Here is a 19,311-nt window from a genome sequence, read left to right as displayed (position 1 = left end):
CACTGATGAAGTAGCTTGGGTTGGTTGGGCTTATGACATTGCCCTGGGTCCTCTGCAGCAAACTCCTGGGACTGAAGTGACTGACCTCCAACAACCACAGCCATCTTCCTCCGTGATAGGTAGGACTCCAGTCAGTGGAGAATTTATGCTCCATTTCCACGGACTTCAGTTTTACTAAGGTTCCTTGATGCCACACTCCCTCAAATGTTGCATGGGTGTCAACAGCAGGCACTTTTGCCTCACTTTTGGAATTCAGCCTATTTTTGGTCCATGTTTGGACCAAAACTACAGATGAATTAATCCAGAGGCCTGAACTAATAATGCAGAGCGCCTCACGGTAAATTCTACTAGACAGTTTGAGAATTGGAATTTACTTTCGAAAAATATCTTGGAAATAAAAGGAAGTCTCAATAAAATTGACAATGAAGTTGTCAAGATTACTATAGAAACCCATGTGGTCCAGTTAGATGCGAATACAGTTTCACACCAACATGTTTGATTTTAAACTCCCCTGAAGTGGCAGAGTAAACCACTCAGATTCACCACTGCCTTCTCAGGACAACTGGAAATGGCAATATTCACCTCGCCACAAATTGTTTTAAAATAAAAAAAATGAGACTAAATAATCAAGACAATTTGAAAGTTAACCAAAATTGACTAAAAATGTGAGTAAAAATGGTGAAATGATGGTGATTAGAAAAAATAGCGGTGGATATCTTCAGGCCACTGCTCAGGCCTTTGCAAAATTATGGGATAACAGTTGAGCTCAAATTGAAAAGCATATTAAGATAAAACAAACAATGAAGCAATAGCAATGAGATTTAGTAATGTATAGTTAGTATAGAAACTTCAATGTGATCATGGCTGATCCTCTACCTCAATGTCATATTCCCGCTTTCTGCCCATGACACTCAATGCTATTAAAATCTAAAAACAAAAACCATCTCTTTCTTGAATATATTCAGTGACTTGACCTCCACAGCCTTTTGTGGTAATGAATTCCATGGGTTTACTACCCTTTGACTCAGAAATGTTTCCTCATCTCAGTCCGAAATAGTTTACTCCGTATCCTGAGACTGTATCCCCTGGTTCTAGATTCCCCAACCAGAGAAAACATCCTTTCTGCATCTGGTCTGTCCAGCCCTCGAGTATTTCATACATTTTAATCAGATCTCTCAGCCTTCTAAACTCTAGTGAATACATGCCCAGTCAAATAAATGTCTCGTCACAGTTCAGTCCCACCAACCCTGGAATCAGCCTAGTGAACCTCAGCTGCCACCCTTCTTAGTTAGGGAGACCACTAATCCAGGTGGTCTCACCAAGGTCCTGTAGTGTTGCAATAACATCCCAACTTCTGAACTCAAATCCTCTTGCAATCAGGGCCAATATACCCTTTGCCTTCCTAATTCTTTGCTGCACCTGTCTCACCATTTTAATTGACTGGACACCCAGGTCCCTCTATACATCCACACTTGCCAATATATCACCATTTAAATACAGTAATACTCTTCCTTTAAGTTTTTCACATCAAAGTGTAGAACTTCATATCTAGCCACAATGTACCTCATCTGCCATGTGTTTGCCCACTCACTCAACTTGTCAGCCTCTTTGCATCCTCCTCACAACGCATAATTCCGCCCAGCTTTGTGTCAAAAGCAAACTTGGAAATGATATATTTGGCATATAGTAGGTCCTGAAGAAAATACGGTAATTGAACTGCAATCTGTGGTACCAACCTGTAGCGATGTAGTGTCAAGCAGAAAAGTTTGCACAAGCCTCTCACAGCAGCGTCGGGTAGGTCTGAAAAGACAAAGGAGAAGCAGCTGACATCAAGGATAAACTAGGGTACTCAGATAGTTGCTAAATAATACAATAAATGCCCCCAGTGGTATTGCCTTCATCTATATTAATGTACTGAACATCCTGTATATGGTGCACCTGCAAGTGCTCGAGAGAATTTGACACCTCATGCATCGGTAATGCAAGAACCTCCAGTTAGAGGGATCCTCATTCCGTTTTTTTCAGAACGAAAGAAACAATCTCCATCAGTCTCGAATCAGTGGGTACCACACTCACCTCTGAATTAGAGGGTTGTGGGTTTTAACCCCCCTATAGACCTCAGCACCTGCCTGCCTGAGTGGATGTAAAAGATTCTACAGCACTCTTCAAAGAGCAGGGGAATTCTCAGAGGATCCAAACCAATAATAGTCTTCAACCAACATCACTATCAAAACAGATTATTTGACAATTTACCTTATTGCCAAGCACAAAATAGTTCCCTACATTATACAAGTGATTTACTTCAGGGCGGCACAGTAGCACAGTGGTTAGCACTGCTGCTTCACAGCTCCAGGGACCTGGGTTCGATTCCCGGCTTGGGTCACTGTGTGGAGTTTGCACATTCTCCTCGTGTCTGCGTGGGTTTCCTCCGGGTGCTCCGGTTTCCTCCCACAGTCCAAAGATGTGCGGGTTAGGTTGATTGGCCATGCTAAAATTGCCCCTTAGTGTCCTGAGATGCGTAGGTTAGAGGGATTAGCGGGTAAATGTGTAGGGGTATGGGGGTAGGGCCTGGGTGGGATTGTGGTCGGTGCAGACTCGATGGGCCAGATGGCCTCTTTCTGCACTGTAGGGTTTCTATGATTCAGTGGCTGTGAGGTACTTTGAGATGTGAAAGACACTGTTCAGATACAAGTTCTTTCTTGTGAAGGGGGGTCAAACTCTCAAACAAAGGATTGGTTCATGGAGGAAAACCCACATTTAAAGAGTGTGTACAATCCAAAAGACAAGACAGACAGGAAACCCACCCTCATAGCTCCCCCATCTGCCAGCCATGGGCTTCCTCGACTTCTGGCCGCTATAGACTGGCTTTCTACCCCAACCCCCGCTTGTGGGTAGACACCTGGTGGCGTTTGAAGCATACTGCTGACCTACACTTCAGCACATCACAGTGGACAGCACTGCAGCATTAACACACAGCTCTGAACTAAGGCACGGCCACAAGCTCCAGTACTCAGCAAGGTTATATCACTGCGCACTTAAAAAATCTGAAATGAAGCCAAGTGCTGTGGGAGACAATGAGGTACCTTAAAACAGGTGCACCAGATTTCCACTGTCAAATGTAGAACAGTTTAACATTCAAAACTACAATTCCAATTTGGGATCCACTTTTGCCCCAACATTTGGATGCTTAGAGGGATGATTTGGTTCGACAGTCACGTACCTTTTCCATTGACACAGCTCCCCAATTCCGAAAGTATCTGCTGTCTCTCCTTCACGCTGGCTGTTGTGACTTTCGCAGCAAACCTCTTGAGGGTGTCTGAAACCTGCAAGTCAATCACACTGGTCTCACTCTAAATCCCACTAAGCAAAGTATCCATTTATCCCAGTGTTCCAAACACTTCACACTTACTGACAGAAACAGCCACTGACTAGACCAGATTGACTGGATTCACACCCAGTCATGGACTTAATGGAAGAAGAAGAGGACCCGCTCAGTTTACACTGACAAAGCTGATCACAGGGCACCAGGACAACAGAGCTGAAACTTGTACTAAGCCCCACAGCCCAGGAAGGGTCAAACCCTCATCCATGCAACAACAGAGGGAGGATAAAACTCACCTCAGCACCACCTCAGGCGAGCAAAGTGAAAGCCAAATGCCTGATGAAGAGTGCACTTCAACCTCAGCTGTGATGCCCTCTGCTTGAATGGTCCACCGACTTTCCATGTTTGGGCTCACACAGCATGGGCACCCACGTGAGAAAGGTCCCCAAAGAGCTTGGTAAATGTGGGACTACAGCTCTACACAGGTGAGTATTTGCAGAGAACAGAAGGGACAAAATATACAGAACAAAAAGAATTGCTGAATTGCTGATTAAGGTCTAAACCAACAATGGAAAAACTACAGTTCCAACAGAAACTTTAGCATGGAGAGGCAATTTAACCAATTGCATTCATGCCAGCCTGAAACTGGAGCTAACAACGGCTCCCTCTAATTTCAAATCCTCTGCTTGCACCATGTTTTCTTGAGAACCATAGAATACAGTGCAGAAGGAGGCCTTTCGGCCCATCGAGTCTGCACCGACAACAATCCCACCCATGCCCTATCACTGTAACCCCACACATTTACCCTGCTCATCTCCCTGACACAAAGGGAGATGGCCAATCAACCTAACCCACACATCTTTGGACTGCGGGAGGAAACCGGAGCACCCGGAGGCAACCCACGCAGACATGGGGAGAACGTGCAAACTCCACACAAACAGTCACCCAAGGCTGGAATTGAACCTGGGTCCCTGGCACTGTGAGGCACAGTGCTAACCACTGTCCTCGCCTTCAAAATGTTGACCCAATTTTCTGTTCAATGTTGCGACCGATTCAGATATGATCGATTCCATATTTTAACAATTTTTTGATTTAAACTTAATCTATAGGTTGAAGCCTATGTGCTTTCCCCAGGCTGCTTGTAATGGGTGATGACTAAATTTAAAGATTTGCAGTTGCCAAAGCTGTACAGTTACAAAGGTTAGTGTTTTTCACCATGCCTGTACCAGCCCTTCGATAGTTTTCTAATTAGTCCCACTCCCCTGCTCTTTACTCACAGAGCTGACACTTTCTTCCTTCAAGTACTTGGTGAGTCAGCGCGCACCATCCTTTCTTGGATTGCTTGCCAGATGATAATAACTCACTGTGTAGAACAATATTTGCTCAGCTCACCTCCAGTTCTTTTACCATTTACCTTAAATCCTTGTACTCTTATTAGCAACTTCTTGGCCAATGCAAACAGTTTCTCCTTATTTACTGTCAAAAACCGTCATGATTTTGAAGGCTGCTATTAAATCTCCATCTCTGCTCCAAGGAGAACAGTCCCAGCTTTTCTACAATCTTTCCATGTAGTAAAAATCCCTCATCCATGGAACGAATCGGGTAAATCTCTTCTGAGCCCTCTCCAAGGCCTTGACATCCTTCCTGAAAGATGGTGCCCAGAATCAGAGCCAATATTCCGGTTGGGGTCTAACCGTTGTTGTATAAACGTTAAGAATATTTTCTTTGCTTTTGTGCTATTTATAAAGCAAAGAATCCCAGGTGTCTTATCAACTTGCCATTTCAGCTCCAAAGATTTGTGTAGACAATCCCAGGTCCCTGAACCCTGCACCGCTTTCAAATTACACCATTTATTTTATATTGCCTTTCCTCATTCTACCTTCCAAATGTGTCACTTCACACCTCGCATTAAATCTCACCTGCCAAGTGTCTGCTCATTTCAGCAGTTTGTCTTCCTTACGTTTGCTGCTATCATTCTCATTACTGCATTTCCAAGTTTTGTGTCATCTGCAAACTCTGAAATTCTGTCCTGTACACTCAAGTCCAGGTCATTAATACAGATTGGAAAGATCAGTGCTCCTAAGATTCTTCATGGATATAGTTTATCCTTAGTAAAGATTATTTAGATAATTGTAATTCAAAATTACTTAATGGATTAAACCATCAGGAGCATAGACACACAGAGATCTGGGCGTGCAGATCCACAGATCCTTTCCTTGGTGAAGAAAGCATATGACATGCTTGCATCGAGTACAAAAGTTGGCAAATTATATTACAGTTGTATAAAACATTGGTTAGGCCACATTTGGAATACTGTGTCCAATTCTGGTCATCACACTACCAGAAGGACAAGGAGGCTTTAGAGAGAGTACAGGAAAGATTTACCAGGATGTTGCCTGGTATAGAGGATATTAGCTATGAGGAGAGATTGAATAAACTGGGATTGTTCCCCTGGAAAGACGGAGGCTGAGGGGCGACGTGATAGAAGTTTATAAAATTCTGAGGGGTATAGATAAGGCGAACAGTTGGAAGCTTTTTCCCAGGGCAGAAATGACAATTTACAAGGGGGCACAAGTTCAAGATAAGGGAGGAAAGATTCAGTGGAGGTGTGCAGGGTAAGTTTTTTTACTCAGAGGGTGGTGGGGGCCTGGAATGCACTGCCAAATGAGGTGGTTGAGACAGGTATGTTAGCGACGTTTAAGACTTATCTGGATAGACACATGTACAGACAGGGAATAGAGAGACACATGCGGTTGGCCTAGATGGTACAACGTGATCCGTGCAGGCTTGGAGGGTCGAAGGGCCTGTTCCTGTGCTGTTCTTTGGATTGGAGACGGTATTGGTGATTTACTGTTAGGACACTTTACAAACTTCAATTCTCCTTGTAATCTGCCTTTTTAACAGATCACAGCCCGGTTCAAGTTTCCCAACGAGCCCTGGCTTTGTTTCCAGCCAACACATTGTCAGAAAAAAAATAAAACATTCAGCAATAGTAAATCACATTTTGGGAAGACCTTTTGAAGCCACAGTCAGGGATAATGGAAAATTTCACACTGCAACAAGTGCTTCATTCTTGTTGCTTAACCTCCTTCTTTTGTGAATAAAGCTGTCTTCACCACTTCAACTTTGTGAATGATTTGGTCAGAGATTCAAGAGACTGAGAGGTTTAATTAAAGATGATATTAGTGCAATCAGTAGTGCTGATCTTAGTAGTAAAGATCAAAATTTAGACAATCAGTTCTCATAGAAATAAGAAATAGCAAAAGGTATGAAGTCACTTGGGGGAGTAGTTTATAGGTCACCTAATAGTACCTACACTCTAGGATGGAGTATACAAGAGAAATAATGGGGGCTTACAAGAAAGGTTCAGCAATAACCAGGGGTGATTTTGATCTTCACATCGATTTTCACAAATCAGATTGGCAAAAGTAGCCGAGATGATGAGTTCGTTGAGTCCATTGGAACAATTTCTTAGAGCAACATGTTCTTGAGCTAGCCAGAGAGCAAGTAATTCTAGACCTGGTAATGTGCACCTAGTTATTTGGTAGCACAAGCCACTAACTTTCGGAGCGCTGCCCCTTCATCAGGTAAGTGGGAGTTGTGTTCACAAACAGGGCATATAAAGACAAAATTCAATTTACAAAATAATGGTTGGAATGTGAGTCTTTACAGGTGGTCAATTCTTAAAGGTACAGACAGAGAGGGTTAAGCACAGGTTAAAGAGATGTGTATCGTCTCCAGCCAGGACAGTTAGTGAGATTTTGCAAGCCCAGGCAAGCCGTGGGGGTTACAGATAGTGTGACATGAACCCAAGATCCCGGTTGAGGTGCCCTCATGTGTGTGGAACTTGGCCATCAGTCCCTGCTCAGCGACTCTGCGTTGTTGTGTGTCGTGAAGGCCGCCTTGGAGAACGCTTACCCGAAGATCAGAGGCCGAATGCCCATGACCGGTGAAGTGTTCCCCAACAGGAAGAGAACACTCTTGCCTGGTGATTGTCGAGCGGTGTTCATTCATCGTAGCGACTGCATGGTCTCCCCAATGTACCATGCCTCGGGACATCCTTTCCTGCAGCGTGTCAGGTAGACAACTTTGGCCGAGTTGCAAGAGTATGTACCATGTACCTGGTGGATGGTGTTCTCACGTGAGATGATGGTATCCGTGTCGATGATCCGGCACGTCTTGCAGCAGTTGCTGTGGCAGGGTTGTGTGGTGTCTTGGTCACTGTTCTCCTGAAGGCTGGGTAGTTTGCTGCGGACAATGGTCTGTTTGAGGTTGTGCAGTTGTTTGAAGGCAAGAAGTGGGGGTGTGGGGATGGCCTTGGCAAGAAGTTCGTCTTCATCAACGACATGTTGAAGGCTCTGGAGAAGATGTCATAGTTTCTCTGCTCCAGGGATGTACTGGACGACAAAGGTACTCTGTCCGCCGTGTCCTGTGTTTGTCTTCTGAGGAGGTCGGTGCGGACCTCCAGCAGACAATGGTACATTGGGGAGACCATGCAAATGCTACGACAACAGATGAATGAACACCGCTTGACAATCACCAGGCAACAGCGTTCTCTTCCTGTTGGGGAACACTTCAGTGGTCACGGGCATTCGGCCTCTGATCTCCGGGTAAGCGTTCTCCAAGGCGGCCTACACGACAGCGCAGAATCGCTGAGCAGAGACTGATAGTCAAGTTCCGCACACGAGGACGGCCTCAACCGGGATCTTGGGTTCATGTCACACTATCTGTAACCCCCACAACTTGCCTGGGCTTGCAAAATCTCACTAACTGTCCTGGCTGGAGACAATACACATCTCTTTAACCTGTGCTTAACCCTCTCTCCTCATTCACATTGTCTGTACCTTTAAGAATTGATTACCTGTAAAGGCTCGCATTCCAACCATTATTTTGTAAATTGAGTTTGTGTCCTTATATGCCCTGTTTGTGAACACAACTCCCACTTACCTGATGAAGGGGCAGCGCTCCGAAAGCTAGTGGCTTGTGCTACCAAATAAACCTGTTGGACTTTAACCTGGTGTTGTGAGACTTCTTACTGTGTTTACCCCAGTCCAACGCCGGCATCTCCACATAATGTGCACTGAGACAGGGTTAATTAATGGTCTCAGATCCAAGGAGTCTCTCAGCAGCAGTGATCATGAAATAATTAAATTTTACATCCAATTTGAAGGTGAGAAGAGTGGACCTAATACTCAGGTTATAAACATAAGAAATTACATGGGTATGAAGACAGTTGACCAAAGTGAACAGAGAAATTAGGTTAAAGGGTGGGAAAGTAGAAATGCAATGATAAGCATTTAAGCAGATATTTCATAACTCTCAGCAAAAATACATCCCAGTGAAGGTGAAAGATTGAGAAGGATGCACCATCTATGGCTAGCTAAAGCAGTCCAGGGTAGCATCAAACAGAATTCTGTAAAGATAAGTGGTAGGTCAGAACACTAGACAGAATTTTTTTTAAAATCATTCGTGGAACATGGGCATTGCTGGCTGGCCAGCATTTATTGCCCATCCCTAGTTGTCCTTGTTGAGAGGACAGTTGAAAGTCAATCACTTTGCTGTGGCTCTGGAGTCACATGTAGGCCAGGCAAGGACGGCAGATTTCCTTCCCTAAAGGACATTAGTGAACCAGATGGGTTTTTCCGACAATCGACAATGGTTTCATGGTCATCAGTAGATTCTTAATTCCAGATTATTTTTTTACTGAATTAAAATTCCACCATCTGCCATGGCAGGATTCGAACCCAGGTCCCCAGAACATTAGTTGAGTTTCTGGATTAATAATCCAGTGATAACACGACTAGACCACCGCCTGAAAAACCAGTGGAAAATAAGGGAGAAATTAGAGTACAAGAGAAAGCTAGCTAGAAATATAAAAAGAGATACTATAAAGTTCTACAAGTATTTAGAAAGGAAAAGAGTAACTGAAGTGAGCTTTGTCCTCGAGAGAGTGTGGGGAATTAATAATGGGAAATAAGGAAATGGCAGAGGCAATGAACTGATATTTTGTGTCTGCCTTTACTGTCAAAGGCACAAATAACATCCCATACACACTTGCAAACCAAGAGGTGAAAGGAGGGAAGGAAATTAAACCAATTTCAATCACCATGGGAAGGGACTGAAGACTGACAAGTGCCCAGGACCTTATGGCCTACATCCTTGGGTCTTAAAAGAAATGGAAGCTGAGATAGTAGATGCATTGGCTATCTTCAACAATTCCCCAGATCCTGGAAAGGTCCTATCAGTTTGGAAAATAGCAAATGTAACTCCTCTATTCAAGAAAGGAGACAGAAAGCAGAAAACTACCTGCCAGTTAACTTAACATTTAACACAGGGAAAATGCTAGAATCAGTTATTAAGGTGGTTATAGCAATCAATGTGATCAGGTAGAATCAACATGGTTTTGTGAAAGGGAAATCTGGTTTGACTAATTTATTGGGAGTTATTTGAGGAAGGAACAAGCAAGGTCGATAAACGGGACTATGTAGATATGGTCTACTTGGATTTCCAAAAGGCATTGGAGAAGATGTTGCATCAAAGGTTGCTGCACACATTAAGGGCTTATGGCGTCGGGGGTAACATATTAGCATGGATTGAGGATTGCCTAGCTCACAGGGAAACAGACTAAGGATAAATGGGTCATTTTCAGGTTGGCAAGCTGTAACTAGTGGAAGTGCCATAGGGATCAGTGCTGGGGCCTCAAATATTCACAACCTATCAGTGGCTTGGATGAAGTGGCCAAATGTATGGTGCCTCAATTTGCTGATGTCAGAAAGATAGATAGGAGAGCAAGAGGGGATGAGGACATAATGAGACTGCAAAGGGACATAGCTAGGTTAAGCAAGTGGGCAAACATTTGGCAGGTAATGTGGGAAAACATGAACTTTGCCAGGAAGAATCGAAAAGCAGAATGTTATTTAAATGCAGAGGGATTGCAGAACTCTGCAATAGAGAGAGTTGGGTGTCCTGGTACATGAATCACAAAATGTCAGCAGAGCAGGTGAGTAGGAAAGCAAATAGAATGCTGTCACTTATTGCAAGGGGATTAGAATATAAAAGGAAGGCAGTTTAGCTACATTCGTACAGGGTGCTGGTGAGACCATGCCGGATGTACTATGTACAGTTTTGGTCTCCTTATTTAAGGAAGGATATAATTGCATTAGCAGTTCAAAGATGGCTCACATGACTGATTCCTGGGATGTGGGATGGGAGTTATCTTATGAGAAAAGGTTGGGCCTGTATCCATTGAAGTTTAGAAGATTGAGAGGCGATCTTATTGAAACATATAAGTTCCCAAGGAGACTGGACAGGGTGGATGCTGAAAGGATGTTTCCCTTTATGGGAGGAACTAACACGAGGGAACATAATTTAAAAAGGGATCTACCATTTAAGACAGAGATGAGCATAACGTCATTCTCCCAGTGGGTCATTAGTCTGGAATTCACTTCCCCAAGAGTACTGGAGGCAGCATTGTTGAATATTTTTAAGATTGAGTTAGTTAAACTCAGTCCGAGAGGTGGGGGGATGCCTCGGTCTGGGTCTTTTAAATAGTTACTCTGAAGTTAGAAGTGCATTTTATCTAACTCTTACAGAGTAACTATGAGGGTAAAATTGGCAGAGCCATCCAAAGTTAGTGATTTAAATCGCTTTGTCAGATGGTTCCCAATCCAGCGCAATTGTCCAGGGGAAGTTAACCCTTTTAGACAATTCCTGGGTAAACACTTACATGGGAACTTCCAAGCGGGATTTCCCAGCGCATCATTGGGGACCAGGGGAGTTACGGCCCGTGTGTTCAAAGGACTATTGACATGTTCTAGCATCCGCAGCGTTTTGCTTTTATATTGGTATATTCCTTCATATTGTAGTAAGAACTAAAAAAAAGCTGCTTATACCATCAGATTTGACAAGCTGATTATGGGTCAAATAGTCCAAATGTAATGACGCCATCTATAAAAGCGGGGCAATTCTGACTGTGGGAATGCGGGAATACCCTTCAATAAGGCATGCCTCTCTTTCCCCCCGTAAGAAGTTTAACAACACCAGGTTAAAGTCCAACAGGTTTATTTGGTAGCAAAAGCCACACCTTGTGGCTTTTGCTACCAAATAAACCTGTTGGACTTTAACCTGGTGTTGTTAAACTTCTTACTGTGTTTACCCCAGTCCAACGCCGGCATCTCCACATCATGACTCTTTCCCCCCAGGATGGTGAAACTATAATCTCAAAATATTCCAAGTGAGGACAAAGAATTGAATATAACAACCCATCTTTGCTTAAAATACAAGCTAAGGCACAGAAGCAGGACACAATATAAATATTCAATATGACTATTTAAAAGAGCTATTCATAATTGCAATCATAATATATCACACTTTCCACCTCCAGCACACTGTCGCTGTGGTGTGCATCATATACAAAACACATTGCAGCAAGCCGCTAAGGCTAATTCTTCAGCACCTTCCAAACTTGCGATCTCTACCCTTGGAAGGGCAAGGACAGCGGGTGAATGGGAACACAATCACCTCCAAGTCAAACACCATCCTGAACTGGACATCTACTGCTGTTCCTTCATTGTCACTGGTTCAAAATCCTGGAACTGCCTTCCTAACAGTACTGTACCATCACTACATATACTCAGGAAGAAAACAAAAGCAAAAGACCGTGGATGCTGGAAATCTGAAATAAAAAGCACTGGAAACACTCAGCAGGTTCAGCAATATATGTGGAGAAACGTTTCAGGTCAAGGACCTTTCTTCAGAAGGTTCTTCACCACCCCCTTCTCAAAGGCAATAAATACTAGCCTAGTCAGAGACACCCACTTCTAAGAATGAATACAAAGTGTAGAACTTCCAAAGCCCAGCCAGTTAAAAGAGTGAGAAGCACGCAGTACAGACTGTGAAGGCCACAGAGTTTGATCTCCGCTCAGTGCCAGGTAAGCTTGGTCAGCAGCAGAGGCATTATTGCTCATCTTGGTGCTCTGGGTGGGAGCGGTTGGTAGGGAGGGAAGAGACTGAAGCAAATAGAAAAGGCCATGGATCTCACTCCTAATCATTACCCAGAGACCCCTGCTGGAAATGGACATAGATACGTCAGGTCATGCAATGCCCCATAACATAAATAATTTGCTGTTATAAACAGTCTGGGTTCACCCATTGCAAACAGCTGAGTAAAGTACCAATTGGAAGCTGTGAAATTGCACTCCAGCATAATTGAGCCAAGTTGACCTTATCAAGCTCTGTGACTCAGCCCGACAACAAGTTCTATTTTAGTCTCGAATGAAGACAATTCTTCACCCTCACAGAGAGAAAATTCTAAGCAAAGACACAAGGACCAGAGTACGTAAGGACCAGCACAGGATCTGTCAACCTACATTTGAACATGAACTTGGAGTCAACTTACGAACAGAAAGAATGGGTACATGCATAACCCCAGGTTCCTATAGTGTCGTTATGGCGCAGAAGGAGCCATTCAGCCCACCACATCCATGCCTGCTCACTGTAGAACAATCCAGTCAGTCCTATTCCTCCACTCTACCTCTGGAGCCCTGCAAGTTTATTTCTTTCAAGTGAGCGTCCAATTTCCTTTTCAAATCATTGGGCGGCACAGTGGTCAGCACTGCTGCCTCACAGCACCAGGGACTTGGGTTCGATTCCAGCCTTGGGAGACTGTGTGGAGTCTGCACATTCTCCCCGTGTCTGCATGGGTTTCCTCCCACACTCCAAACATGTGGGGGGTTAGGTTGATTAGCCAAGGTAAATTGCCATTAGTGTCAGGGGGATTAGCAGGGTAAATACGTGGGGTTACGGGGTAAAAGCCTGGGTGGGACTGTTGTTAGTGCAGGCTTGATGGGCCGAATGGCCTCTTTCTGCACTATAGAATTCTATGATTCTACCTCCACTTCCAGTGCTCCCATGGGCAGCAAATTCCAGATCATTACTACCCACTGCATAAAAATAGCTCATCCTCACATTCCCCTGTATCACTTCCCCACAACCGTAAATCCATGTCTCCCAGTCACTGCACAATCAGCTGTAGCAAACAGCTTTTTAAAAAATCTACCTTCTCTAATCCTGTCATAGATCTCCAAAAATCTATGTGAATGCATCCCCAAGTCAGCCTCTGCCCCAACACACTTTAGAACCGTGTCATTCAGACTATATTGCCTCTCCCTATTCCTTCTGCTAAAAATGCATCACCTCCCACTTTCTCCATATTTAACTTTATTTGCCACTCGCCTGCCCATTTTGCTAGCTTGTTTTTGTCCTGTTGCAGTCAATTGGTATCATCCTCGCTTTTGACAAATCCAAGTTTGGTATCCAGCAAATTGATATTTTTCTGTATTCCCCTTTTCAAGACATTTGTCCAAGACACCAATTCTTGGAGGATACCACTATCTTCCAGACTGAAAAACAACCATTTCTCATAACTCATTGTTTTCTTTACTTAAGCCATTTTTATCCATGGCTGACACTGACCTTTCTATTCCACGAGCCTCATTTATATTAACCATCCTATTGTGTGGTAATTTGTCAAGACCCTTCTTAAAATCCATATAGACAACATCCATTGCATTAGATTAGTTGAATGCAATCTGCCTTTTACAAATCCATGCTGGTTCTCTTTAATAAAATCAAACATCTCTAAATGCCTGTTAATTTGTTTCCAAAAGCTTACCCATCACGGATATTAAACTGACCGACCAGTGGTTACTAGAAATGTCCTTACACCCTTTCTTGAACAAGGGTGTCAATATATACACATTCCAATCCTCTGGCATCTTTCCCCTATCATCCATTGTTGCGTCCCAATTGGTACCATTCTACCCTGACTAGATCCTCTCTCATCCGCTTCCAGTTTCGGAATTGTGCTTTACATTGTTTCTTGCTCTTCTCCTTTACTATTTTGAAGCATCTGATATGCTGGTCTCAGGTGTTCACCCACAGACACTTGGCCCACTGCAGTCCCCAGCACCAGATTCAGCAATACCTCCTTCCCAACTGGATCGAGGACACACTGATCAATGAAGTTTTCTTCAACACATTTCAGAAATTCCTCCTCCCCTTTACACTCCAAAATTATCCCAATTGATATTTGGGTAATTAAAGTCCCCATTATCACTCTATTGTTCTTGCACATCTCTGCAACTCTATCTCTCTTACTATTTGGAGGCTTATAGAATATCCCAGCAGTGTTATCGCCCCCTTTCTGCTTCTCACCTCAAACCAAATGGAATCTGTCTTTTCCTGCTCAAGACATCCTCTCTTCCCAACATATCTTCCCTAATGCAGGAGGAGGCTATTCGGCCTATCAAGTCTACATCGACAACAATCCCACCCAGGCCCTATTCCCGTAACTCCACATATTTACCCTAATCCCTTGACACTAGGGTCAATTTAGCATGGCCAATCAACCTAACTCGCACATCTTTGAACTGTGGGAGGAAACTGGAGCATCCGGAAGAAACCCATGCAGACATGGGGAAATTGCAAACTCCCAAGACAGTCACCCAGGCAGGGAATCAGACCCAGGTCCCAGGAGCCGTGAGGCAGCAGTGCTAACCACAGTGTCGCCTTCTTTATCTACTCCAAACACTTTTTATCTTGAATATTAAGTGCGCACTTCTCACCAGTTTAAGCCACGCTGCCATTATTGCCATATCATATTCCAACACGGCTATTTGTGCTTGCGGCTCACCAACCTAATTTACCATTCTGTGTTTACACACATGCATCCTAAACCTGTCTTTGCATTTCTCATAGTCCTTAGTCTGTTCCTATCTAAAATGGTACTAATTCCTTCTCTCATACTATCTGACAGACTCGCTCCTTTATGCACCCGACTGCTCTTTTCTACTTCTGTATGATGCCCAACCTCCTGCCTATTTCAATTTAAATTCTCCCCAACCACACTTGTGAACCGCCTCATTAAAATAATGGATGAGGTGCAAAACATCCCTTTCAAATTGGTGGCGCTTTCTCTAGAACTGAACCCAATGCCCCAAAAATCTGAAAAATCTCTTCTGCATAGCCCAGTGCATGGTCTTAGTGCCCAGAGTCTCTTTCTTCCTTTGTGAGGGACTGCCAACTCTCTCCCATGGCATGGATTTACCATGATTAGCTTTTTGGCTCAGGGTCGATCACCCCGCACTCCATTTGACAATCTCTCACATCTCCAAGGGTCCAGGACTTGGGGTCTGAGGATATGGGGTTTTGTTTAGCCCATCCTCGCTTTTGACATGTTAGTTAAATATTAGTCAATTTAGGACTGGAATGAGGAGAAATTTCTTCACTCAGAGTGGTAAGCCTGTGGAATTCCCTACCACTGAAACATGACACCAAAACATTGTATGTTTCAAGAAGGAGTTAGATATAGCTTTTGGAGCTGAAGGGATCAAAGGATATGGGGGGAAAGCGGGAAAAGATTACTGAGTTGGATGATCAGCTATGACCATAAAGAATGATAGAGCAGGCTCGATGGGCCGAATGATTAACTTCTGCTCCTGTCAGGTTGTGAGTGCCTCTGATAGAAAAATAATGAGCATGACTAAGTTTAAAGGGAGAGAAAATTGCACTTTGTCAGCCTCTCTCGCTCCAATGTTGGTCCGGTGGCAAGATGACTGAAGATAGATCTGGATGCAGTTGGTAACCAGGGCATCTCTGCCTTGTTTAACTTTCATGTTCTAAAACAGTGGGCAGACCCACCTTCAAGACCCACTTTATATTGGTGAGAGGTACAAGGGAGGGGTAGCAACCCTCACAGGCAGGTTCACTGCATTCTTTGGAGTGGTCCATTCTGTACTGGTCTTCACCTCCACCCAGCTCTCACTTGCAGCTCCAAGCAGTCGTTAGCATGAAACAGGGGCCACAACCTGGGTCAGACTAGGTGTGTGTAACCATCAGGTCTCCGACCCTCAGCGACTTACGAATTTATCTACTCTGGCATGGAAAGACTGATTCTGGTGGACTGAGCAGATGAGCCAACCTAAGGTTCAACAGTCTTGAAGCCTGGTCAGAATCATGTGTGAAAGGAACATCTAGAGCTTGACAAGACATAGAAGTCATCCTCATCTACTGCATGCAGATCAATCTTGAGCTGTCTTGACTCATCTTGCCATTGGACCAAGATAGGTCAGTATGAGGGAGAGAGAGGCTGATGAGTATTTTATCGTTGTCTAGTGGTTAGGATTCAGCGCTCTCAACTCACTCTCACTATAATCCAATTTACACACAAGCCATACTCATCATCTTTCTCTCATCCGTCATCCTCACAACTTGAGTTGGGTTGGTTGTGAAGCCAAGCCAGAATGTCTGACACTTGATTACCAAAGCAAATCTCCAATGCAGAGCTTGAGTCTAGGATGTGCTCTCCTGGTAGTCAAAGGATGCATTAGGAGGATTCACTCAGAAGTTTTGAAATAGACTTTTGAGTCCTGAGACAAGCGCGTCCAGGACTACTGCACAACCAAACGATAAGGCTGCAGCCTCCTTCAAAAGCAAACATACACCAGCAAAAGGAGAAAAAATCTCAAGCCAGCAAATCATCCCATAAGCAATCATTTGCAATATGTGGTCCTATTTACAGCACAACCTTCCGGGCACAGGATGGCCTATGTACCCCTGTGACCAAATACCCCAGGTGATTTTAACATTGAAGTTTATTTATTAGTGTCACAAGTAAGCTTGCATTAATACTGCAATTAAGTTACTGTAAAAGTCCCCGAGTTGCCACACTCCGGCGCCTGTTCAGGTACACTGTGGGAGAATTTAGCACGGCCAATGCACCTAACCAGCACGTCTTTCAGACTGTGGGACAAAGCCAGCGAACCCGGAGGAAACCCATGCAGACACGGGAAGAACGTGCAGACTCCACACTGACCCAAATCAGGAACCGAACCCAGGTCCCTGGCGTTGTGAAGCAGCAGTGTTAACCACTGTGCCACCCATGATGAGATGATGAGCCTTAAAGGAAGTGCAAGAATGCCTCCGATCTGCCATCACCCCCCTCCCCCCGGTGGCAGCCCTCACTCACCCCGGGGAGTGGAGGGGTGAGTGGGTGAGGGGAGGGTTAATATTTGACTCCCCTCCCCCGTCGGGTCACCCTCTTCCCCCAACAACGTCTACCCCTCCCCCCCGGGCCGCACTGTCTGTCTCCCCCGCCTCTTCACTCCCTCTTCCCCGGCGCTTTCTGAGCTCCTTCCCGCAGCTCAGCCCCACATTCCCCACAGCCCGGCTCCGCCAGCGCCAGCACAGACCTGCGTGTCCGTCGCCATTTTCCACGACACGCCGGAAGAGGAAGGGTTACTGCTTCCGGGTCGCCTGTCAGCCCCGGGAGAGGGGCGAGGTTGGTTGCCCGGGAACCTGGTCACTAGACAACAGCTCAGCAACAACAGCGGCTGCGGGCTGTGTGTCAGCCACATTGAGCCAGAGTGCACAATACTGTGAATGGAGATGGGATTTAACAGCCAGAGACATTAATCTCAAACTGCTTTTTAAATCCCTGTGTGGCCTCACCCCTCTCCATCTCCTTGTCACTGTTTAAAAATAAGGGGTCGCTCATTTAAGACAGAGATGAGGAGAATGTTTATCTCTCTGAGGGTTGGGATTTGATTTATTAATCATAGAATCCCGACAGTGCATAAAATAAAGATGCACGGTGTAACGGGTAATGTATTAGCATGGATAGAGGATTGGTTAACTAACAGGAAGCAAAGAGTAGGGGTAAATTGGTGTTTTTCTGGTTGGCGATCAGTGACTAGTGGTGTGCCTCAGGGATCAGTGTTGGGACCGCAATTGGTTACGATTTACATAGATGATTTAGAGTTGGGGACCAAGTGTAGCGTGTCAAAATTCCAGATGACACTAAGATGGGTGGAAGAGCAAAGTGTGCAGAGTACGCTGAAAGTCTGCAAAGAGATATAGATAATCTAAGTGAGTGGGCGAGGGTCTGGCAGATGGAGTACAATGTTGGTAAATTTGAGGTCATTCATTTTGGTAGGAATAACAGCAAAATGGACTATTATTTAAATGGTAAAAAATTGCAGCATGCTGCTGTGCAGAGGGACTTGGGTGTCCTTGTGCAGGAATCTCAAGGAGTTGGTTTGCAGGTGCAGCAGGTAATTAAGAAGGCAAATGGAATTTTGTTCTTCATTGCCAGAGGGATGGAGTTTAAAAACAGCGAGGTTATGTTGCAGATGTATAAGGTGCTGGTGAGGCCACACCTCGAGTACTGTGTACAGTTTTGGTCTCCTTACTTGAGAAAGGATATACTGGCACTGGAGGGGGTGCAGAGGAGATTCATTAGGTTGATTCCAGAGTTGAGAGGGTTGGCTTATGAGGAGAGACTGGGTAGACTAGGGCTATACTCATTGGAATTCAGAAGAATGAGGGGAGATCTTATAGAAACATATAAGATTATGAAGGGAATAGATAAGATAGAAGCAGGGAAGTTGTTTCCACTGGCGGGTGAAACTAGAACTAGGGGGCATAGCCTCAAAATAAGGGGAAGCAGATTTAGGATTGAGTTGAGGAGGAACTTCTTCACACAAAGGGTTGTGAATCTGTGGAATTCCCTGCACAGTGAAGCAGTTGAGGCTACCTCATTGAATGTTTTTAAGGCAAGGATAGATAAATGTTTGAACAGTAAAGGAATTAAAGGTTATGGTGAGTGGGCGGGTAAGTGGAGTTGAGTCCACAAAAAGATCAGCCATGATCTTATTGAATGGCGGAGCAGGCTCGAAGGGCCAGATGGCCTATTCCTGCTCCTAGTTCTTATGTTCTTATGTGCAGAAGGAGGCCATTCGGCTTATCGAGTCTGCACTGACCACAATCCCACCCAGGCCCAATCCCCATAACCTCATGCATTTATCCTAGCTAGTCCTCCTGACTCTGGGGACAATTTAGCATGGCCAATCCACCTAACCCGCACATCTTTGGACTGTGGGAGGAAACCGGAGCACCCGGAGGAAACCCACGCAGACATGGGAAGAATGTGC

The 19,311-nt window shown here is 44.6% G+C and overlaps 1 protein-coding gene across 2 annotated transcripts in view; it reads right to left on the bottom strand.

The window, feature by feature from the left end:
* The window catches only part of gcn1 (GCN1 activator of EIF2AK4), a 143,140-nt gene extending 125,538 nt beyond the window's left edge, over positions 1–17,602 (bottom strand). The window contains exons 1-3 of one of the 2 annotated variants that reach the window (XM_078226837.1): positions 17,572–17,602; positions 3,221–3,323; positions 1,737–1,800 (exon numbers count right to left, since the gene is read on the bottom strand). In XM_078226837.1, coding sequence (XP_078082963.1) covers positions 1,737–1,800; positions 3,221–3,323; positions 17,572–17,589 — 185 coding nt within the window. In that variant the 5' untranslated portion in view covers positions 17,590–17,602. Of the gene's footprint in view, positions 1–1,736; positions 1,801–3,220; positions 3,324–4,736; positions 4,970–17,571 lie in introns of those variants that run through there. The other variant, XM_078226838.1, reaches the window with a different exon arrangement.
* Between the last annotated feature and the right edge of the window lie 1,709 nt (positions 17,603–19,311).

Source organism: Mustelus asterias, chromosome 13 (genome assembly GCF_964213995.1).
Source record: "Mustelus asterias chromosome 13, sMusAst1.hap1.1, whole genome shotgun sequence".
Taxonomy (NCBI): Eukaryota; Metazoa; Chordata; class Chondrichthyes; order Carcharhiniformes; family Triakidae; genus Mustelus; species Mustelus asterias.
This window is presented reverse-complemented; position numbering and strand designations above follow the sequence as displayed.